Raw genomic sequence first — 24,916 nt, forward strand, 5'->3', positions numbered from 1 at the left:
ATGACTTTCATATATTCCATGCACAATGCTGACTAAAGATGAGGGTGGCCTGCTGTTTGACTGTATGCTGCAAGCAGCAGCTTATTGCCACTGTTGGTGATACATCTTCCTTGCTTCTTCTACAGCAGGAATACTATATATCAGTGGAGATTTTAGTCTTCTCCATTTTGTGCCAAGGTCATTCCATTGATATTTTCTTTCTCATATTTCTTGTCAAGAACCACAACTGCAACTGCAGTTATGCACCAACTATCAAAATTGTAAGAGCTTTGTCTCAGTTAGGTTGATCTGGGAAGGTTTTGTTGCTTTAAACTGCTTAATAGCACCATCACTTGCTATTGTGTTACATAATTTTTACAGATTTGGTTAAACTTTGACAAAACCAGTCGTACAGGGTAATGAGTAAAAAATGACTCCCTCACATCTCGACCAAACACTAGCAACAAAGACAATATTCCTACATACATAGAATATTTATGAAGCTATCAATAATGGAGATGTGCTAGGCAGAGAAATAAAATCCAAACAGACTTCTTGTTTTGTTTATCAAACAAACAAACAAAAAGATTAGGTGCATTCCCCCGTTTTTATGCCCTCCGTAAAGAGATCTGCCTTTTTCTCCCTTCCCCATGAATGTTTTAGAATTACTGTGTGTTTTCCTTAAGGAGGTGAACTTGACCCAGTTGGCAGAAAACTTTGCTTTTTCTAAATCTTGGGTGGATTTAGAGGCAGTAGATGAGGGAAGTGTGCGATGAGATGTGAAAGAACTATGAGGTAAGTCGAAGTGTGCAGTATATACGTGGCATGGGAGTAGAAAATCAGGGCGTAGCATTGCGTGTGCGTGGAGGGAATAGGTAAGCAGTGGACCCCAATCTCCTGCTCTTAGTCCATCTCCCCCACCCCCCCAGGGAGTGACAGATTGGGAGATGTGACAGAGAGGCGAAACAGTGGAGAGGAAAGAAGATTGAGAGGAAAGAGAGTGATTTAGCAAGTGTTATCACAAGAGAGGAGAAATGTTTGACCTCCCACTGTGCGTGAGATTGTCTTATGTTGACGATTTCATCTCAGGGAGTCGTCACAGGTGTTTATCTCTTTTTACGGTGTGTATTGTATAAAATAAAATGATTTTTTACGCAGATTTTTCACACTCCAGCACTTAATTGATGTTTGTTTTGCAGAAGTAATCCACAAGTGTTTTTAAATCTTCCTCATTCACCATTCTCTCAGAGAGTGAGTGGGAACAGACCCACAAGAAGAACTGGGACAAGTTAAAACCCTGTTTGTTGTTAGTATTTTATTGGCCCCAATGCGTCACTGCTTCAACCCTTCTGCTTCTACACTACGAGCAAGTTATTTGCTTTGATAGATGAAGCTTTCACTGACTCTAAGTCTCCCTCTCAATCATAAACTCAAGTCAAGAAACAGAGAGGATTGGAGAAAGAAAATGTGTGAGTGGCTGACCCTTCTGTGTATACAGGAGTCAGTGACTGAAGCTCCCGGGTGATCTACTCTGTGGGATGAACTCAGAGTTCCTCAAGTGTAATTGTCTGCCACAAACGAGACAATGTGAAAAATTTCTACAGGGGCCTCTTTGAAGAGCTCCCCTGGTCACATCAAACCAGAAAACTGTTACAGGAGCTATTTTTGAATATGGATAACCAGACTACAGGATCACCTCCCCAGTTGATAAGAATACAACTGAAAAACTAAAAAGGGAATCGGTGCTGCTCACTAATGCAGAGCCAGAGCAAAAGCCTGCTTGAGTCCTTTGTTGCCTGATGTTCTTTGAATTATTTCAGATTGCTACACATATCTTTACTCTTACCCTTTTCACTCTTGTACCCTCAACTCTCTTTTTTTATCTTTTCTGTTCCATACAGAGTCGACAGTATTTTTCCCTGAAAATATCCTCTCAGTAGAGGAAGATGTTGGGGAGCTTTTCATCCCTGTGCACCGCAGCGGAGACATCAGCGAGGAGCTCATGGTGGTCTGCTACACACAGCAGGGTATGGAGCAGCCTTTTTCTTCACACTGACATATCGAGTGGCATTGTACATGGTACAATAATTCAACAAAATGGTCTCCATGGAACGATGGCTGTCAAGACGTATTTTTTTAAGGAAGGAAATAAGGGGGAAAAGGCTGAGGTATGCCAAATGACTCAAGAACTGGACTGAAAATCAGTGGCAACCGGTCTTATGGAGGAATGAATCCTCCCCAGAACCCATACCTCAACATTAATGAAGCAGTGTGAGATCATCTTTGAAACGTCCTTGAAAAAGCCTGTTCCTGAAGACTACCTTAAGAAATTACAAGAAAGTTTGTCTAAGAGGGTTCATGATATGTTGAAGGATAAAGGAGGTCATACCAAATATGGACTTTCATGCTCAGATTGCACAAATTTATTCTAACTTCCATACATCCTGCAACAGTTTAATCTTTTTTTGGCAATTCATAAATATTTCTTTTTTAAAAAAAATGTATTTGATTTTACAAAACTTTAGGAAGTGGTCTTTATACATTAAAACAAGTACACTGACTGACCTGATGGGCTTGTTAAAATTAAAAGTCAAACTTTGTTTATAATGTCAGTAGGAAATGGATATTTTTATTAACAACTCTAGTCTAAAAACAAGTCTAAAATATATACTTAATGTTATTTTTGCCAAAATATTGCAGACAACAGACTCTCAACTTTAAGGTATTCACAAGGGCTTTAAGGATTACAGCTTTTTATTGTGTAGAACCCTTTTCTTCAGGGTCTCAAATGTAATTGGACAAATTTGCATAACCATAAATAATTTACAATTTTTTTTATGCGTTGGAAAAATGCTTTGCAGGCAGTGACTGCAAAGTCTGGAATCCATGAACTACACCCAATAATTAATGGGTTTCCTCCTTTGCTATATTCGCCAGGCCTTTACTGCTGGCCTCCCCATTGTTGAGGTGTGAAGTTTGTGCTACAAAGTTTACCAGTTGCTGTGTTTTTTTTTCTCAGGATACACTAGACTGTTGATTTGCCCACTGCTTTTGTGTGAGCGGCCACATGTTTAGGGGTTCACAATAACAGCTTCCAAAATACAAATAACTTTATATTTTTGTACAATTGAACTTATCAATTTTGCTTTTACATGGTTAATTAATGAGGAGACAATGAAGAAACAGCCTAAACCTGTCCATGAAACAGCCTTTGAATCATTTCTCCAACCATACTTTAAGCTGCTAAAAAAAGAGGTTTTTACATATGATGCATTGTATTTAATGTGAGTACACTCAAATTGTGTCTGAGAGTTTGCCTTTTAGGCTTATATGAATGAGATGTTAGTAGTTTTTAATTTTCTAAATGCTCCTCAACTTTATCTTCACCTCATACCAGGCTCTCTGTCTTCCTCTCTTTCTGGTTCCTATAAAGGTTCTGCCACAGGAACGATCCCCACGACCGTTCTGTCGTACTCAGACTACATCTCACGTCCAGAGGAGCACAGCAGCCTCCTCCGTTTTGACAAGGATGAGAGGGAGAAGCTGTGTCGCGTGGTGATCATCGATGACTCCCTATATGAGGGAGAAGAGAGCTTTAATGTGACTCTTTCCCTGCCTGTCGGGGGACGCCTGGGAATGCACTACCCCACCACCAAAGTCAATATCTTGGAAGATATGGATGATGGTAAGGCATGTGGATGATTAGCTTTTAGCTCCTCTGTTTACATATTGCCTCTATACTTACTATCTCTATGTTTGCAATGACCTTTCCACAAGTTCTATTAACTTCTTCAAGAAAACTGGAGATTCTGTTTAAACACTTTTTCCATCAAATCTTATGTACCCTAATCCAAATCCCACAGGTAGTGGTGAACTTTGTGGAAGATCTTTTTTATGCCTCAGTCTAGAATTTGAGAAGATTTCATTTACCTCTGCTCTACTTTAATATTAAACAACAACACTCAAATGCACATACTCAGGCACATAGGAACATTTATCTTTGGCAAAGTTCTGCTATTTTGAATGGTTTTCACATTGTTTTTCTTGTTGCATGCATTAATGCAAGTCTTTTATGTATAGTATAGGATTTCTTGTAATTAAGTTTGTTATCAAACTCAGTGGGCATTGCAGGATTAGAGTGGCTGAATGACCCTGACAGACAGCCTGCACCCGCAGTCGACAGATGGAATCAAACTCCTGTCTTGCTATTATTTTGACAGTTTCACACAGCACTCCTACATTATCAGACATGTTCCTTGTCTGTTTTCGTCCAGTACAGTTTCGTACAGCATCATATGGTCTAAAGAAATCAGATTACATATTCTGAAGAGCAGAAATATGTGGAGATTTACTTGGGGATTGATACACCTGCTGGGAAATACGTATTCCAATCTGCAGGCATTATCCACCATTTCACCTTTCTGCATTGCTGCATTGATTTACTTTGCAGACTTCACACAGACAGATTGATATCTTTGCTCAGGGTTTTGCTAAATGCCACACTATAGATTGTCACAACAAAAGTCATACTTTTAATGTTTTTGTTCTGCAGACAAAAGAGCACTGATATAATACACTTAATCTAGCTATGGGTGCTATAGCTATATTAACCTTGTGCACAATTATAAGCTCAAAAATTCACTCAGCACTCTATTTTACAATTCGATTTAAAGGTATTTTGAAATTACTTCTTTAGAAGATGTCTCAATCAAATAAGATGCTATTGTCAGACTGGCAAGCATGTTGTCCAGCTGAGTGTAAATGGTTTGTTTTCAATGGCTATGATGCTCCAGATGTAAAAACAAATATTACTATGAAATATTTGAAATGTTTCTATTTCAGTTTTCTTCAGTTGAAACTGACCTCATTATTTGTTATTTTCTGTGTCTGGAAACAAGTGTCTGTATTTAGCTGTCACATAATGTAAAATAACAATACAGGAAACAAAAAGATGTTTTCACTTCAGGCACTCTTCACTGCAGACAGCAGAAGAAAGCCATTATTTATAACCCCGTTTTCAAAATACTTTAGATGCTGTTTTACAGGCAAATAAAAACAGATTGCAGAGATTTCCAAATCCCATAAATTGCGAATACTAGAAATACTAGAAAAATGTTGGAACTGAGATTTTTTTTTTTTACTTTGAATATATGGTCATATTTAAGGCTTAGAACATAAACGTATTTACCATTATGATAGCCCTGTAAGGGTTTAGTAACTGAGGAGGAAATTGCTGCCATTTAAAAGTGAGCAGCTTCAGGATTCTGGGTTTTTATAGGCTTTTAGATGCTCATATTTTTCATCTTTACTGGGTCCATGATTTCGAAAGGTTACAAGTCGGGCTTGCAAACAGGCCACTTTAGTACTCAGACATTTTTACCGCAGCTTTTTCTGCAGTAATAAAAGCTGTCATTTTCTTACATAACTAAACAAGACCTTCCCTGAAAAATATTTTTTTAAAGGACAGTAGTGTCGCTCCAAAACCTCGAAAAGAAATTTGTTCAATGTCAGTGGCTCCCTCACATGGTTGCCAGTTACCAATGCCATGTGCCCTAATGTCCTTCCACATCATTAAGGATCCATGCTTTGAACTGTGCCCTATAATCAAGAAGGATGGGCCCACTCCTCATCAGCCTGAGGTTACAATGTCCATAATTTCTACAAAAATTTCCCATTTTAATTTAATGGGCTATATGTTTTCGTCTTAGCCTCACATTTTATTAAATAGGCTCTGGTCCTTTCAAGGTCCTCTTATCCTTTAGTTTACCCTTGAATTTGTGGATGAAGCAATCATCTTCAGTTTTTTTTATGAACTTTCTCTTGGATGCAATTCTTTTCTCTGTTTCAACATTTAATAGTCCAGGCTATCTTTGTACTGTTGTCAGTTAAATTCAGGGTTGAAAATCTTTGCTATTTTAAATTTGCAAAGATCTGCAATGTATTAGTTCTATTAGTGGTCCTGTGCTGTCCTTCTGAGGGTTGGAAGAGTAAAAACAGATTAAATCTAGTTATTTGAATACTACATAACATAAAAACATATCCGAACAACAGTAAAGTTTAAGCCTGAAAGCCATTCTCCAGTTGTACATGGCTTTGGATCTCTAACCAAGTTAAAAAATTAATTATTATTTCCCACTTTTGATTGTTTACCTGTCAGAAGAGCCTTAATCTTCCAGTTTAATAAGCATTTAATTATTTCATGATCTGCTTGTATGTGAATGAATAGTGTCAGGAGAACTCATCATGCCAAACTGAAGACTTGGGTGTGTAAAACAATGGCTATTTACAGCTGATAGCTCATTTAAAGACACAAGCAAGTGTGCCCCGTTTATTATGTGTATATGTATGGTAGCATCAAGGGGCTAGTTAACAAGAAACCTAAGACACTCCCTGATTGTTAGAATATTGTCGGAATATATCAGTCTTGGTGATTAGTTCAAAGGAATGGAAATGTGTTTGTGAAAGCCTGACTCCAGTGACAGATCATTTTCAGTTTCCCAGAGGATAGAATAGTGTTTGACTGCTTCTTCTTAATACCGCCTGAAACTGTCGAGGAAAATATTGAAGCAAATTATACAAAAGCATGTCTTTATTTGTGCTTGTGGTCCTCAACGTTTGCATTCCTTTTATGTGACTTTTTCTGCCCACAAATAGCTATTTTTAGACTTAAATCTTTGCAAAGTAAATGGTGTGAAAGGCATGTATAAAAACTCTGAAGTGTGACTGATAGTGGTCTCTTTAGCACTTTTTTTTTTTGCTCCCAGGTCAAAGTCAAGTTGAGTATGCTGTTCCATTTCTATTTCTTTTCCTCCTATCCCAGCAGCTGAAAAATATCTAAAGGATTTCTGTTTGATTTAGTGCTTAATCAGATTAAACTCTACACTACCCGTCTTCCTCAGTGTTGTGCTCTGCATGGCTGCACACTTTATATAAAAGTGAGCGTTGTCATCCCCTTGTACCCTGCAAGGATAAAGGGCACTAAGGCCTTTAGTTTATGTCAGGATGGCCACAGCTGAGTTTGTAGAATTTTAGATTGACTCACAATCCTTTGTTTTAATGATGGTGTAGCCTTTCAGTTGGTCAGAGTAAGGAAGTGATTGCAGTTTCACCTGTTGTTAGTTCAAGGCAACACATTCCTAAAACAAATCATTTCTATGTCAGATTTTTTCATCAAACATACATTACACCACAGATTTAGCAACTTACAAGCAGCAAGTTTCTTTTTCATTCTCATCCTTAATTTTGTGTAGTTACATGTTGTTTCAAGAATTATTTGTGAAAAAGCAGCAAATGAAAAGCAAAAGTCAAGTCAAATTTGTGTAGCACATTTCATATAAAAAACAATTCAAAGTGCTTTACATAAAATAAAAGCATTGCAGCGGGGAGTGGAAGAAGCATTAAAAATACAAAAAAATAATATAAAGAGAAAACAAATAAAATTAAAAACAGGCAACAGTCTAGATAAATTAAAAGAAATCGTGCAGATTTCATGCATGGACACATGAGAAAACAAATGTTTTTAACCTGGATTTAATGTCTACATTTGGTGAAAGTAGAATCTCCACTAGCAGTTTGTTCCACTTGTTTGCAGCATAACAGCTAAATGCTGCTTCTCCATGTTTAGTCTGGACTCTGGCCTGGACGTGCTGACCTGAATCCTTGGATCTAAGAGCTCTACCAGGTTTATATTCTCTGAACATCTCACAGGTGTATTTTGGGCCTGAACCGTTCTGGGATTTGTAAACCATCAGTAGACTTAAAATCTTTTCTGTGACTGACTGGAAGCCAGTATAAAGATTTTAAAACTGCTGTGATGTGTTCAGATCTCTTAGTGCTGGTTAAAACTCCAGCAGCAGCATTCTGGATGAGCTGCGGATTGTTTAATGCTCTTTTTGGGATGTCCAGTAAAAAGACTATTACAGTAATCAAGTTTACTTTATGAATGCATGGATGAGTTTCTCCTGGTCATTTTGGGAGAGAAAACCTTTAATTCTATTGATGTTTCTGAGTTGGTAAAAAGCTGCCTTGGTAACCCGTTTGATGTGGCTGCTGAAAGTCAGATCTGAGTCTATCAACACTCCAAGATTACGAACTTGGTCAGTGATTGTAAGGGCCAGAGTCTCAAGATATTCACCAATGCTGACCCTCTTCTCTTTGCTACCAAACAGAACGATCTCAGTTTTGTCTTCATTTAATTGTAGAATTTTCTCTTATCCAGATGTTTATTTCCTCCAGAAACTCGCACAGTTCATCTGCTGCGCTGCAGGCGTCTGGTGACAGAGACAAAGTTGTGAATCATCTGCATAACTGTGATAATTGATGTTAAAGTTCTGCAATATCTGACCCAAAGGGAGCATATATAAGTTAAACAGAAGAGGTCCAAGAATTGACCCCTGGGGGACTCCAAAAGTCATGGCCACTCGCTCAGATTCATAGCTGCCAATTGTAACAAAATATATAAATGAATATAGAGAGCTTTTCATTTGTAAATCACTAGTAGTAATTATAAGTTTTTATTAACCTAGCTGCCAAAATAATTAATTTGAAAATACCTTTTAACCAGTTGCTGTGGTTTTGAACATGGAATGTTTTCACCAAGAAATTTTTGGGGATTTGCTTTCCATTTATGCCACATGTGTATCGTGAATGCCATTTCTAGAATGCAGGTCAATATAGCACAAACTTTAACAAAATTATGCTACTATATTATGTGCACAAAACCATTTGGCATTGTCAGTGGAACAAGCAAGGCCTTCTTTGATAAATAATTCGTATGATCGCTCAACATACATTCATCTGCTTTGCAGGTTCATCGACATATAGATTGTTTTACAGGCTATGGAAAGTGGCAAGATTTGTGGCTGATGGCCATGCTGCCTCCACCAGTCCCATTGTATGTTAAATATATCCAGTTTAATCTTCAATCTTTAACCAGACTTACATGCAACCAGGATACAGACGATGGTGATCCTTTGTCAGGGCCTCGGGACACAGATGCAGGGTTGATTTAAAGTCAGGAATGAATATTAATATAAACAGCAGGTTGAGGATCTCCACACAAAGCAAATGAAGAGGCTGTGAAACTCCTGAGCACTCTCCTCAATAACTATGGATGAGGAGAGTGCAGCTATGAAAGTTATCAATAACAAAAAATTCTCCACTCTAGGAGGAAAAAAAAGGGCTATTAAAGATAAAATAAACTCACGCTCTCCTACTGAGGCGGACTTAAACAAAAGACGCTCTCTCAAAAAACCGAGACACTACGAAACTTTAACAATTAAAGTAAAGCACTCCTTTAACGGTGGCACAACAGATTCACTGAAATACAAAACACAAAACCACTCCAAAAAAAAACAAAAAACGGAGGAACAGAAACAGACTATAGAACTTACTGTTGTTTGAACTAAAGCTATGGAATAATCTTACAAAACAGAGGATACGCTCTGCAGGAGGATCGCTCGACTGCAGGCTCAAGGAATCTATGGCTGTGGATACTGTGGATCAAGGACGCTAGAGTGAGGCTCATGAATGAAAACAACACGCTGGCACAAGACAAGGGAGATGCAGACTATTTGAGCGCAAGAGGAGCCAAGGGGAACAGGTGGAAACACTTTGGGAATCAGGGAAGACAATCAGACACTTGACACAGGAGGAAGGACAAGGTACCTGAAACGAGAGGGAAGTTAATATTTAAAAATAAAACAGGAAATGACGAGACAAGACATGAATCAAAGCATAAATCATGACATCCTTGGAGGAACAGAGTGGTTTAGAGGGAACATGAACCTGTATGACTTGTTAAAATAGCTGGATACAGACCGTGCAGTCACTGTGGGCAAGCATTGATAACTTGGATTTGATTCAGGCAGCCACGGGTAGCCATTGGAGTTAAGTGAGTGACGTGTCCTTCTTGTCTGATCAATCACCAGATGCGTTGCCGCATTCTGAACCATATCTTTGGGTTTCACTCTGCAACAACATGATTTGAGATAGATGCAACACAGTCAGAGAAGGACTGCTGGTCACGAGTCGATACACTCAATTTTCTTGCATTCTTTGTTTGAGAGACATAATATTGATATTGTTTTGGATGGAATGATGAGATGGGATGACCAAGAGCTTAGTCTTAGAGAGACTGAGTTGAAGGTAGCATTCCTTCATCTATGTGGATATGTCAGCGGGACAAGGTGAGACTTTTGTTTGAATTGTGAGGTAATGTAGTGGGAATGATTGATAGTTAGGTATCATCTGCATAATTATGAAATGTGCAAGTTGATGACCAGGCCCAGGGAGGTGGTTTATATTGCAAATGTCCCAGTTCCAGGTCTTTAGGTACTGCAGTAGGGAGGCCATGTGGCACAGACATTTGTTCTTTCTATGACCTTTCTATGCTGGTGAGATACATTTTGATCCAAGAGTGTGTCATACCTGATGGCGCCAACTCAGACTCAGACAGCCCTGATTGTAGGATTGCATGATCAGCTATGTCGAAGTTTGCAGAGAGGTCTTGCAAGATGAGAACTGAGGACTGTGCTGCAGCTCCAGCTGCCTTTAGGGGCACTATTACAGGCATTAGAGCTATCTCAGTAGAGTGGACACTGATTTGGAGTAAGGAGGTTGTTGTGTGAGTAGAAGTTTTTTTTTTTTTTTAAACCGCTCTTTCAATAACTTTTGATAGGATTGGAAAGAGAGGAAATTGGTCTTTAATTTTCAATCTGACCAGTCTTCAGCTTTGTTTTTTGCAAAGATCTCTTTGAAAGCAGTTTGAAAGATGCCTGAGGCCAGGGAAGCATTTATTACATAAGTGAATGCTGGTACACTGGTAGAAGAGAAGGCTCTGAAGAGGTCGGTGGGAACTGAATTCAACTGACATGCAGTGGGATGGCAGCTTGTCAAGAGCGTTGTTAATCTGAGGGCCTCATGTTCAATTAGAGCTGTACATTGTTTACAAATAAGGAGGATACTGTGTTTAGAATTTAAGAAATAATTTAAATATTCATTAATCAAATGTGAGAATGTGCATGTTAGATTTTACAACATGCCAACTTATTTGGAAACCGCGTTTGTATAGCCTCATTTTTGCATCATTTTCATCATTCATATGTTTTGTGTGAATTTTAACCCCATACACATGTAATGTAAAGCTGTTTGTAGCATAAAGTACCACAGTAATGATTACAGATATGTTCGAAAGATGTTATTAGAGAGCTTCCTTTTAAGCGCATTGTCACTGCTTCATAGGACAGCTGAGAATGCTTTATAAACTGTATTTAAATGCATGGTGACAGAAACGGTTGTGGACACCCTCACAGTAGTAATTATCACAATTTGCTTTTACACCTTACCTAGCCCTACAAGAGTGTTAAAGCCGAGAGGTGGCCCTAGAGGGCAGAGAGGATGCAGCTCTCACACATCTCTTATCACTCAACTGCCTTTTGTAGTGTCAAGTTAATCACAGCTGGGACACGTGTGAACATAGACATGTTTATTAACATGTACAGTGAAGAGTCCTATCTGAGCATTGAAGGAATGTTGACCAAATTACTTAAATATAATGTTTATTGAAAAGCTTCATGCTTCTGTTGTTATTGTTGAGGTCCCACTCTACTTCTGGAAAAAGATAAATACTCATACAAGCCCTTATTCCATTTGCTTATTGTGGGGTCAGATGTCATTATCCATGTGCGTTTATCCCACCAACGCAATCTGTCATTTTTCTTTTACTCCACCATCATGCAAATGCACAAATTCTATTTGAAATTCAAACTAGCACTACATCTGTTAGGTGTGTGTAGGAGGATAGAGTAAAACAGAAGAGCAAGAGGGCATAGGCTGCATTTGATGTGTGGTACTCGCTAGATATTGTTGCCCTGAGCTGTCACTTCTTTTGTTAAGTTAGTCAGTTAAAAAAAAAGTTCTGTCCCTTTGTTATGTACACTGCTTAGCTTTGTTCTCTCGTCCAGTTATAGCATATAAATAAAATATAACAGTAAAGTGTTGTTCAGGAAGAAAAAAATACATATATATTTATGTAAATCTGTGGACTGTTGAGTGTTTGATCCTGAGACAAAAAAAAATTACAATACACTTTCTATTTTTGGATTTATATGCCAGGATATAAGAAATGAGTCAAGTGAGAACGACTGGCAGCTTGAAACGGAGGCAAAACCTTTATTGTGTCAGGTTTTTTTTTTTTTTTTTTTTCAGCTTGACAGGAGGCTTGTGAGAGACGAAGCTGTCTAATACACACTGGACTGCCTCCACTTTACTGCCTCAGGAAACAATCCCTGTTCAAACAAGCCTTTGAGCTGTCTGGGGGGCCGCTTTCTCTGTCTCACTACTCAACATTCAGACAACAGGCAACACACAGATAGGCCTTTTTTTTTACCACTAATTTCATCTTTGTTTGTTAAAAGTCCTTAATTCTTCTGTCAGAGGAAGAAAAAAAACTACTCACAATGGAACTATTTTGCCCTTATTGTGCCTTGCCTTTCTGAAATGGAATGGAACTGTCCGGCTGTTGTGCCTTTAATCCAATAAGACCAGTAGTAATCTTTAAAAAGCCATTCTAGTACTGATGCATTGTTTGAATTCACCTATTTGGTTCCTTGGGTTCTTTGAAAAAACAGACAGACTTGTAAAGCTCAACAAAACCTTTATTTATCAACCTAAAAAGCTTTAAACCTTTAGACTTGATTGTAAATCTTTGCCTTTGCACGAATGTTAAAATCACTGGTCATGTGTCATCAAATCACTGACATATATCATGTACCCTCATGTTGCCTGAGGCTTTTATGCAGAGGCATGCAAATGTTTCATCTGGTTATTAGGAGTTACTATCTATGAACACACCACAAAAGCACATGCAGGGACATAATTGTACCCTCTCTATTTGGTTTAGTGTGAATGAGGTAAAGCAAGCAATAGTGACACTCTCTTTGTGTTAAAGGGCAAATAGCAATTAAAAGTAAGGTCTGGATGAGAGGTCGGGAAAGGTTAGTCCTCCCTGCAGTTTAATGTCAGTCTAATGAGTTATGGCTTTTAAATATCTGGGCCTTGCCTCTGGTTTTACAAAGGAGTGACGTTTGTCTTTGAGTCTCTGCTTATAGGTCAAGGTTTAAAGCAACTTAAGACATTATTAAAGAAAAAACATAAATTAACTCTGGTCTTAAAAGCACCACGAATGTTAATTAGTCTAGATGGAGTTTGAAACTGACATCAAGGTATCATGAATCAGCAATTACATTCATTTGACAAGCATCACAAGCAGAAGTAACAGGGAAACAATGAGAAAAGACCAAACTGTTTTTATGTATTCCTTTATTCTTGTCCTTGCTGTGCAGCTCCAGTGTTTTACTTTGGAGAGGTAGACTATCATGTGGATGAGAGTGATGGATATGTAGAGGTCAAAGTTTGGAGGACAGGAACTGATTTGTCCAAGACTGGGACTGTGACCGTCCGCTCTCGGAAAGCAGAGCCCATCTCTGCAGAAGGTAAGCTCCCATGCCATGTCATGTATTACTTCTGACTGATTCAAATTTATTAAATTCACCAATTAATCCCCCTCTGTCTGCACTGTCCTCAACATTTTCTTTTCGACAATTTCTTACTTTTTTCCGTCTTTCCTCCAGCTGGTATTGACTATGTGGGCATCAGTCATAACCTGGACTTTGCCCCCGGTGTCAGCATGCAAACATTCAGAGTCATCATTCTGGATGACCTGGGACAACCAGAGCTGGAGGGGACTGAGAGCTTTGAGCTAATCCTGCGGATGCCAATGAACGGCATTGTTGGAGAACCTGGGAAGTCTACAGTCTATATAAATGACTCACTGTCTGACTGTAAGTGGTCTAATTTTTTTCTGTTTTTTTTTTAAATTATTTTTGATCAAGATCTGATCTTTATTTTCAGTTTTTTTTTCAGTATATGTGATGTCAAGAGAATACAAGCAATGGTATGTCCATTTGGATTGCCAAAACTGACTCACCCTAACCACCAATCAATTTGCCACCCACTCACCAGACCTATATTGATGAATTTAAGAAAAAGTAAAAAAGGCAAACTCAAAGGGAAAACAGAAAGGAGGATGAAAAAAAATCAAAGCACTTACCACAACTGAGCAAGTCAGATATTTACACACATTCAGGGTCACAGTCTTTGATTCTGTTCTTTCATAAATGTCAGGAAATGCTATCAAATTGCATAAAAACTTATAAAATGAGAATATCTAATCTTCGGTTGTTTGATGTATTGTATTCTCTTTGATCCAGTGAGTGTTGGGGCGAGACGGGCAAAATCTACTTGTGTTCAATTGTCCGGCCAGTAAAGTACAAGGACCAAAATATTGCTCTTAAGATTGCTCAGAGACTAAATGAAGCAGTAAAAAGGACTGGGTCATGTAGTTCCTTTAGCACAGAAACGTTTTAACATTCAATCAGAGGATCAATCCATAATCCTGACTTCCTCACTAGTTACGTTTGCAGCTTCACATTCTTCTGTTTTAATGAAACGTCTTGGCAGTAAATGGATAAACTACTGTGACATCTGGTTAAGACGTTCATATATCCAGAGGATAAATCCTGAAGAGTTTCACGGTCCACAATTATTTTTATACCAACAGAACTGTACTAATCCTCTCAGTTATGTCATGACCTACTCAGTGTATTAGGATCCAGATTCTGTATTTTTACCTTCTCTTATAGTAGAATGATTTGTGAGGAGTTTGGTGATCTCTGACTTTTCATCTTGCTCTCCTGCACCACCATGAGATCGTCATCTAGATCCACTGGTCTGTACTTTCTGTCACATGCTGTGACAAAGGTGATATGCTAGATGCGTTAGTATTGCCAAAAGAAGCTCGTTAGAGTAACATACTGGCCCAAGCACACAGCTTAAAGTCTTATTCTATACTTCTAATGTACAATATGCTTATGTTTAGCTGTGCCTTTATGTGTCAAACTTGACACATAAATTAGGTTTATTGTTATCAGTGATTTGCAGCTGCTGACCTTAGTGTTTAAAAGCCATGTGAAAATGGGAAATGTACTATGCCCTTTTAGAGCTTTTATTACCTGAGTGGATCCAAAGCCCTTTGCAATGTTTTTACTTATTTTATCCTCTCACACACCAACAGAGAGGATAAAACAGAACTGCAATGCCAGGCACTGCTCTGAAAAGAAATACTTTGTAAGGATTTCTGAAATCCATAGCAAGTCTTAAAAGGTTCTAATGGAGAAAGCCACTTTACTAAACGCAACAAGAAACTGATCCTCTCCCTGTTCGTTTATTAAAAGGTTAACAGCACTCATCGCCACTTCTTAGTTTAACAAACGCTTGTTGTGAGATTTATTTTGATTTAATTTCCCTTCTGATATTAGCAAGGGATAAGTTATTCCTGTCTCCATTATATTTAACTCAGCTATTCTTTTGACCAACAGTGCCAAAGTTCCAGTTCCGTGAGCCTGTTTACATTGGAGAGGAGAGTGATGGTCAGATCACAGCAGCAGTGTACCGCAGTGGTGATATCAGACGCAAGTCCTCTGTTCGCTGTTACACTCGTCAGGGCTCAGCACAAGTCGCCTCTGACTTTGATGAGCGACCCAACACAGATGCATCTGTCATCAGTTTCTTACCAGGTACTTTCATAGTCACACTGATGTCAAACTTATTTACTCTAATTTCTAAAATTATCTGTTTTTTTTTCCTTATGTCTCACATTTTGTGCACACAAAATTGTATTGTCATTTTCAGTATTTTACTGAATTTGTTTGTGCACCTTGCTTCCTGATACTATGACTGAACTGATTAAAAGGGAGAATACTAATACTGATAAGATATTAAATGCTGTACATTTTTTAAAAAAGTTTGACTTTTTTTTTTTTTTCACCATTTAGGTGAGGTCGAGAAGACGTGTGTTCTGACACTGGTTGATGACACGGTGTACGAGGAGGCAGAAGAACTGCGTTTGGTTTTAGGGAATCCAAAGAGCAACTCACAGTTTGGTGCATCAGTTGGTGCTCCAAATGAGACTGTCATGAAAATCATGGACACAGCTGACAGTAAGTGAGATGAAGAGAGAGAGAAAGTAGAAGTCTATGGGTGCTTGATTATTATATGCAGACGTTACTAATACACAGTCCACGGGTATATAGCAAAGCATCCCTGATGGCATATATTTTTATTCATACCTGCAAGTAGAAATGATTAACAGGATGATAGTTAAAATTATAAACTGTATGTTTGTATTCAGTTATTCTTTCTTTTTCTGTGCCTTTAGAACCCATCATTCGCTTTTTGGAAACCAAGTTCAGTATTGGTGAACCAAAGGAAGCTGGAGCCGTGGCAACTGTGAGGATCCCTGTGGTACGAGTGGGTGACACATCGAAAGTGTCAGTGGTTCGCATTCACACTAAAGACGGTTCTGCTGTCTCAGGAGAGGACTACTATCCTGTGTCTAAAGGTTAAATCTCACGCACATCCTCTTATAGCATAAAAAAGAGCAGCAGTGCAGTACAGCTTTAAACATGCAAAGCGCAATGAATATTAGAAAGCGGTGGATAACAGCGATGATTTGCAAAGAATAAAATATATGGTCATGGTTCCTGTAGACTGTTGAAAATGGCCTGTTTTGTAAAGCAATTCTTCATTTTACCTTCATTTTAAACCTTATTTTCTTATTTATTTGCCCTTTATGTAACTGGAAAGCTCTGATTTAGATACAGCTCCTCTTCCAGAAAACAGTATTAAACACAATTTAATGCAAAGGTTTTGAAAGATATTTCATATATTAGTATGATATAAAACACAAACACAAGAGGTAAAAAAAAGAGAAAAATACAAACAAACAGGCCTATACTAAGCTAAATCCAACATATATGTCCTAAAAGTAAAAAAAAAATAAAATACATTAAACATCAACAGGTTTCCTTCTGGTCAGTTCTGAAAACATCCTGAGAAGTATTCAGGTATTTTGAAACTCATTCCTTGCATGACGACACTTTGAAAGCAAAATAGCCAATCAAAGCAGGGAATGGCATTCCTCCGGCTGGTTCACTCTGGAAACAACAGATGAGAAAACTTGAAAAAAAAAAACACTCATCTACACAACATTAGATTGAATGAACAATCATTTATTCGATCTACATCAAACGTGGACAGACGTGCAGGGGGTAGGTGATTTGGTGGTGTGATGATGCAAAACAATTCAGACACTGATTTACAGTTCATTACTCTGTAGCACCTTTACTCATCAAAACTTCACCCAGATTAATTTCTGATAGATTTCCTTCAAGTATTTGCAGGAGAGTAATAATATAAGTTTTGATTAGTGTGAAACAAAGCTTCCTATTGCGCTTAGAAAGTAATACAAGTGAGCATGAGGGTGTATTTTTGGCAGAGGTTGTTCATTTCTAATATAATCCTAAATTGTGAAATGTACTATCTTCAGTAGTCCAGTGAGGGTCATGCAGTTTTTAATGGAATTTCAGTCTTCTTCATGCCTTGTAAGTAGGGCGAAGTCTTCCTTTCTATTTTCTTAGCTGTTAGAGCTGTGAAGCTTTTTCAGCTCTATCAAGGCTTAAAATGTTTGGATGAATACATCCAGCCTTTTCAAATCATACCTGCCAACCCAGCGTTCAGACTTACAGCCCTTTTGAATCATACAGTGGTGGATTTCTCATTTTGCAAAAAAGATTTCTCTCCGCAGCACATATCTTATGCAAAGCTCTGTTACTTACTTTGCAAGCAGATGGACCACCTTTGGCACTATGCAAATAGAAAAGCTGTAATGCATTTTCGTTTAGTGATTCCTCTGAGGCAATAAAAAATGAATTGGTGTATCTTTGTATTGCCTTTTCATCTTCTGATAGAATCTACATTCAACAGAAAAAAAGAAACCAACCTTGATGATACCCGTTTTTATTGCCACAAAGATGTGACCAACAAGAAGAGACTGATGTATTCCACTTTCACTTTTAATAGTGATCTGTCTGTGCTGTATAATTTGCTGTATCCACAATTAATCGGCTGCATTTAAATCTCTTCACATGTACCCAGACATTGAGTTCAAAGAGGGGGATAAGCAACATGTCATAGAAGTGGAAGTGCTATTTGATGGAGTCAGAGAAATGAGGGAAGCTTTTACCCTCCATCTCAAGCCTGATGAAAACATGGTGGCTGAAACTCAGGTCAGATATGTGTTCATGCTTTACTATCACACAAAACCATAAGAAATACAGCTATGGAAATTGTTCTGCTTCAACCGATATTTATCCAGATCAATCTAACTGAGATTAGAGATCTCTTTTTTTTTTTTTTGCTGACCAGACAAACAGCAGCTCTTTTCAGAGTAAATTATTATTTAAGAAAGAAGAGGCCCAGACAGAGAGAAAAGAGAGGCGCGAAAGGAGAAGCTGGGAATTAACCATGGCTGTGAAATTATAAACACATTAATTTATCTATCATTCAAAGTGTCTTATTTGCAAACGTCTTTGTCAGTAGGTCTCATCAGTCTTAAAACTGTTCTTTTGAAACAGGTGACTAAAGTCATAGTTTACATTGAGGAGGCCAACAGTATGGCTGATGTCACCTTCCCCTCCTTGCCTCATGTCGTGTCGCTGCTCCATTATGATGATGTCGCTAGGACACGAACCAACCTCCACCCACCGGCCGGCTACCCAGTCATCTGTGTCACAGTGAGTCAAGTGACATTCAGGGAAACCTCTCTGGAGTTATCTTTGGAATGTAACTGAACTCGGTTGCTCACTAAGCCATAAAAGAGGGAAAAAAACTCAGCCCAGCTTTTAACTCAACAGGATATGGTCAAATTAGTTGTATCTTTTGCTGTGATGAATTTTGTAGAGAGTAATCAGTTTTCCCCGAGGACCCTTACTTTTCTTCAGCCCAAGTTAAACTGTCCTCCAGGTTTTGGCCAGCCTGTCATTAAAACACACAATCACACAATTAAGGAGGCCACAATCCTCTTGCTGTCACACACAAGAGAATCGCTTCCACTCTTAAAAACAGGCTCAGAGAGACCTTTAAGTGGATTCTTGTGATGTGTTAAGTTATTTGCTCCTCAAGTGACTGGTGTGTGTGTGTGTATGTGTGAGTATGGGGGTGCATGTGTGTATATTTAGCTGCACTATGGTCAGCGGCATAGGAAGTTCCCTGAGGAGATAAAATGAAGTAGCCTTGTTCATAAAAAAAAAAACCAAAAAAACAAGTAGTTGAGTTCTGCAGCAGAAGGCTCAATGTCAACAGGTTAAAAGTAAATCCACAGAAACTCTTTAAAGCTTACTGTTTACATCCATTATCTCTGCATTGCTCGTTATCAAATAGCTAATTGTTAAGCTCTCAGCTGAAACATCTGGATTTTCTTGGCAACAGTCACGTACTTTTTTGAATTCTCATCCTCTATTTCCATCTGTCCTCTGGCATCTGTTGCATCTTTCCAATTTCTGCTGTCCCCGCTTACCCACCTACTCCTGCTGTTCTCACTATCCATCCTCCAGGCTTGCGACACAAAATACCCAGACTATGACAAGACGGGCTCTATCTGTGTCAGCGAACACATCAACAACACCTTGACCCGCTACCGCTGGCTCATCAGTGCCCCCGCTGGCCCTGATGGCGTCACCAGCCCTATGAGGGAGGTGGACTTTGACACATTCTTTACATCCTCCAAGATGATCACATTGGATTCAGTTTACTTCCAGGCAGGCTCCAGGGTCCAGTGTGCTGCAAGGGCTGTTAATTCTAATGGGGATGATGGTTTAGAGCTCAGCAGCCCCCTTGTCACCATCAGCCAAAAGGAAGGTGAGGGCTGAACAATGAATAAATCTTGCTCTGTGTATTTCCATTTTTCTAGAGAAATAATCAAACAGGGATTTGGCCCTATTTTGCATTGCATAATGCTTTGTTCTCCAAACCTCCTGAATCTTCAGAAATACTGCTTTTGAATGAATACAACTCAAGAGTACAGCACAGCAATATAAAAGACAGTTAACACCTTTTTCGCGATTGACGATACAGGATTTTTTTCCAATTGTTTTTCAGCTTTTTACGACCTTTGAATTAAACTCTAAACAATGGAGGAGAAGCACTCTGATTCTGGTGTAGAACTATTTGTGTGAAAATTCTCCCCTCAAAAAAAGGCTTTCAGTCAAAGTAATACTTGGTATGTATTATTGGCAAAATGTACTGAAAGTAAATAAAGTGCTCAGTACAGCAAAGTGGCACGAGATTTATAAGATACTAACTTATGCAGTTTAATGTTATTGTAAAGCATTGATTGAAAGTTGGTGTTGTTGGAGTGTAGAATTTTTCTGTTTTATTATATTTATTTAGCAGACGCCTATTAAAATTATTTTTTCAAAACAAGGCATTGGTTGCAATGTGGGATTCAGTATCTTTGCCTGAGGACATTTTGACATGTGAACCACTGAAATTGATCATCAAACCAGCAACATCTAATTAAAGGGAAACCAGGGCTCCTCCTGGGCTACAGCTACATCTTTCACAAATATGACCAAAAATGACACAGAATTTTCAGACAAATCCTAAAAGCCAGTATAAAGATTGCAAATTAAACAAAATGAATAGAATCAAATATAACATATTTATGGTTGGCACTATCTTGTGTTTGCAGTATTATGTGTGACGTCCTTCAACAGCAATAACTACAACTAAAAATGTAAGAAAGAAAGGACGTTGATAAGGTTGATATTACATGTGCTTATTTTGTACCTACTCAGATGCTCTTGAGGAGATCTTTGTTGGCCACGCCTGGGGTATGCAGCAAAGGCCATTTTTTTCCATCTATTTTTACATAATCTGATTGAATCGTTCAAAATCTTTAGAGACGGTTTTGTAGCCATTTCTAGCCTATTGATGATCAGTAACCGTATCTTACCTGAGGAATTTAGAAATCCCCCTTTTCTTGCAGTAATAGATTTCCATAAATATTTTGTGAGAATCAAAAATTGAGACATCCCGTATTTCTTTCTAAAAAACAAGTTACCTAAATTTCGTCTTGATTGAGAAATACCTCAGTCTAATTGCAAATGAGCTGCTAAACGTTCACACGTTTGCCCACTCAAAGATATGCAATATATTTAGCATTTTTCCACAATACGTACATTTCCAAGCTTAATCTTTGCAAGTCTATTCTTAGGGCTTTTTAAAAATATTTTTGTTATAGGTTTTATGTAACACTAATGATTAATTATAAGTCATATTTATGCAGAAATATAGAAAATTATAATAAGGTCCCCATAGCTGAAGGGTTGACCTAATTTTGAACACCATTTGATATGGGAATACGTTTCAGATTTGATAAGTTTAAACAAATGGCACAGGAATCGTTCTCACCTCTGACAGCCCCCCAAGTAAACCATAATCCAGTGCTGCTACAAGTTGTGTGCTGTGAGAATTGATCAGACTTATCATTCATTTCTCAAAATGGGGGGGAAAAAACTTGCTCTTTTGCTGTTGCTATGCAATCAGTAATGCTGCGCTCAATTCCACCTACACATCCTGAATGTAACAAGTTCAGACTTGCTCTCTCTGGGTGGTCGGAAGGTTTTTGTACAAATGTGGAAATCGCTGCCTGACCCAGTAATCATTCAGGCAGGTAATATGAAAAAATTATTTAACAGTATATCATAAATGTAAAAATAACTAACTTGTAGACACATTCATTCATTCTGTTCAAAGTTCCTCAGCCTGTCCTTGAGTTCAAAAACTATTCCTTCTGCTCTTCTGTCATGAAAAGGCATGTGTCAGCCACGTAAGATGGGAACTGTTGGCGCTGAACCCTTCTCTGCCAAGTTACGCTACACTGGAGCAGACGACTTGAAACACCCCAACCTCATCAAAGTGACTGTAACCATGCCTCATATAGATGGTAGGTTGGAGCTGGAGGCAGGACTGGTTCCACGGATGAGGTGAAGTGTAATGTGGTGTGAGTAATAGTCACATCTGGGGATCCTTAGGAGCGTGACAATCGCAATATAGACCTTGCCAGACCATATTGAACCCCACTGTAGAAATAGTTCAGTTACTTAAAATTCTCCTCTTGATTTTTAATCAATATCCTTCAGCATTGTCTTTTCAGGGTTTGTTCTTTTTTTCTGCTGCCCTCCCCCAGCTTCTCTCACCAGTTTCTTTGGCAAAGATATTTTTTGAGTAATAATTTCTCTTACTATCAAAGCTAGTTGGGCAATCCTGGATTTCTCTCTCTTTGCCTTGCAGGTATGCTTCCGGTCATCTCCACTCGCCCCCTCATGAACTTTGACCTGACTCTCAGTCTTGACGGAACCCGCGTTGGAAATCACCGCTGCTCTAACTTGCTTGACTACAATGAGGTCACCACAGGTCATGGTTTCATCACTAATTCATTGCGCAGCCCTGAAAGTATGGGAGACTCTGCACCCTATCAGTTCAGCAGTGCTCTGCGGGGGAACGGCACATTGCGCTTCTACAGGAATCTCAACCTGGAGGCCTGTCTCTGGGAGTTTACCAGCTACTACCATATGTCAGAGCTGCTTACTGACTGTGGAGGAACCATTGGGACAGATGGACAGGTGTGTGTTACCTTTGTCTGAAACATAAAAATGTGCATGTGCTTGACTTTTCACCTTTGTGTTTGTCTGTGTCTGCCTGTGTGTGTGCTCAGTTTATTCACAGCCCCCTGAATGAGAAGGACGCACAAACAGAGCAACACCGTACCTGTTTGCTTGCATTTTATGTCTCATTCACTGCATGTTTGTGTGTGTGGGTGTGTTTGCCACCTCTGTACACCAACTTTTGATGGACAGCTTTTAGTGTGAAGGCACACACATGCACATGGAAACACACACACTCAAACAAGGTATTTTCAGCCTGCCAGTCATTCTCCTAATGCTCACTTACTGCTCACAGTACTGAAGCTTGGATTCACATAAATAGTGTTTATGAATAAAGGAAAACACTTTGTTTGAAGTCTTGGATATCTCCAGCAATATCCTGATCATGTCAGCAGAGGAGTCAGAGAATGCTTCTAAATTTGGGCATTTTGACATGCTATCTCTTCTCTATTGTGTGTTGTTGTTATTGCGGGCTGGGACTCAGACCCTTACTCCCTTGCTCATGTCCTGCGGCTCTTTTGTCTTCCTCCAGCCTTTGATCTTTTAGCTTCTTTTTGCTTAGCAGACTGGTGTACGTGTTTGATTTTGATTCCATGTTTGTGTGTGTGTGTGTGTGTGTGTGTGAGAAAGAGAAATAGAGAGACAAAAGAAATGGAGAGGAAGTGAAAACACTTGGCCCCAGACAGAACTACTTGCATGATGCGCATCATCATCATCCTCATCCTCATCCTCATCCAAAAGACCTCGAGTCCCTGTTTGATAAGAGCTGTAGCTGTCATTTAGGTCGAAGATTATTTTCAGGGAGGGTTGAAAGAAAAACGGAAAAATACTATCTTGCATAACCACCAACTTTTATAAACTACAAAGCATAGAACAATAAAATGATTCACCAAACAAGCTAAAATTTTAAATCAATAATCAACACGACAAAACAGCAATTATTTTTGCATAAATGCTTCATTATTTAGTTGCTCTCTGAAATGCTTGACTTACTTAAATTTAAATTTCAAAAGGGTGAAAGCTGATCCTCAGTAAGAATATATTGTCTTTATTCTCTCCCAGTAAGAATGACATGAATGTTGTAGGTTATCTTTCTAGAATTATTAAAAATCTAGTACTGACATGTGAAGTCTGTCAGATTCTTTCTGTTTGCTAAGATATTCTATAACGCATGTCTTCAGCTGACAAAGAACGAGTGACTCTTTGTTTCTCTTGAGAGTTTAAACTCCACTTTGGTAATTGACCATGCAAATTGACACATTTTCACTGCTAATCGAGCATACAATTTTGTGCCATTTTCTTCATTTTGTAGCACAAATTCTGGCTTTTATCAAATTTGTGGATAACATATTGTTGTAAACATCTTTCGAGCCAATAAAAAATGTCAAAAAAAGTCTTGGTGAACAGAGACACCTAGTGGTGGCCTTATGGAACTACATGTAAGACTTATTTCCATTTATTTCTTTTCTTTTCTTTTCTTTTATTTTAGATGTTTATCTATTTGATTTACCAAAAGCTGAAGAAGATATTGTTGACACATTATTTGCACAAGATCAGTTAATCACTTATATTCACTGATTACATATGCACTTTAGATGTGACCAAAATGCAATCTTTAAATGGTAGTAAAACTTTTTTTTTTCTGTATCAAATGAAAAAACAATATGAGTCCACATCACTGCCCACTATAGTTCTTTGAATATGGCACAGGAAGACTTCTCTGTATTTTGACTACACTGAGTAGGAGTGATAGAGTTCAAACACGTTGTGGGGGAGAGCATTGTGTTCATCTGTTACATATTCTCTGCACTTACCATAGCTCTGGACCTACTATCATTACTAAATGTAGAAGAATGTTGTGCTTTTTGTGGTGCAGCTGCAACCAACAGCCAAGTATATGAGCATTGTTTGTCGTCAATTTCAAATTTTGTTGTCTTATATATAATCATTGGGCTAACAAAAGCAAATCACTCCTTAAAGATGTCTGCATGCAATTGTCTGACTTCTCTTGAAGAAAAATTCAAAGCAGTTTCACATCTTCACAGGTGCTGAACCTCGTCCAGTCTTATGTGACCCTGCGTGTGCCTCTTTACGTGTCATATGTGTTCCACTCCCCTGTGGGCACTGGCGGGTGGCAACACTTTGATCTGCAATCAGAGCTACGCCTCACTTTTGTGTACGACACAGCCATTCTCTGGAAGGATGGCATTGGCAGCCCACCCCAGGCAGAGCTACAGGGTACAGTTACCAAGACGGATGAAAATTGGAGTTTGCGTTTCATAAGAAAAAACACAACGGCTCTTGTGAAGTTT

The 24,916-nt window shown here is 38.6% G+C and overlaps 1 protein-coding gene across 1 annotated transcript in view; it reads left to right on the forward strand.

The window, feature by feature from the left end:
- The window catches only part of frem2a (FRAS1 related extracellular matrix 2a), a 65,516-nt gene that overhangs the window by 36,030 nt on the left and 4,570 nt on the right, over positions 1 to 24,916 (forward strand). The window contains exons 5-17 of the mRNA XM_072375432.1: positions 1,881 to 2,006; positions 3,413 to 3,664; positions 13,323 to 13,472; positions 13,611 to 13,820; positions 15,417 to 15,614; positions 15,873 to 16,037; positions 16,256 to 16,438; positions 18,034 to 18,164; positions 18,513 to 18,671; positions 19,491 to 19,794; positions 21,752 to 21,883; positions 22,231 to 22,562; positions 24,650 to 24,842. Of these exons, the coding sequence (XP_072231533.1) occupies positions 1,881 to 2,006; positions 3,413 to 3,664; positions 13,323 to 13,472; positions 13,611 to 13,820; positions 15,417 to 15,614; positions 15,873 to 16,037; positions 16,256 to 16,438; positions 18,034 to 18,164; positions 18,513 to 18,671; positions 19,491 to 19,794; positions 21,752 to 21,883; positions 22,231 to 22,562; positions 24,650 to 24,842 (2,535 nt within the window). The remainder of the gene's footprint in view (positions 1 to 1,880; positions 2,007 to 3,412; positions 3,665 to 13,322; positions 13,473 to 13,610; positions 13,821 to 15,416; positions 15,615 to 15,872; positions 16,038 to 16,255; positions 16,439 to 18,033; positions 18,165 to 18,512; positions 18,672 to 19,490; positions 19,795 to 21,751; positions 21,884 to 22,230; positions 22,563 to 24,649; positions 24,843 to 24,916) is intronic.

This window comes from Leuresthes tenuis, unplaced genomic scaffold (assembly GCF_036924035.1).
Source record: "Leuresthes tenuis unplaced genomic scaffold, fLeuTen1.0.hap1 SCAF_21, whole genome shotgun sequence".
Lineage (NCBI taxonomy): Eukaryota > Metazoa > Chordata > Actinopteri > Atheriniformes > Atherinopsidae > Leuresthes > Leuresthes tenuis.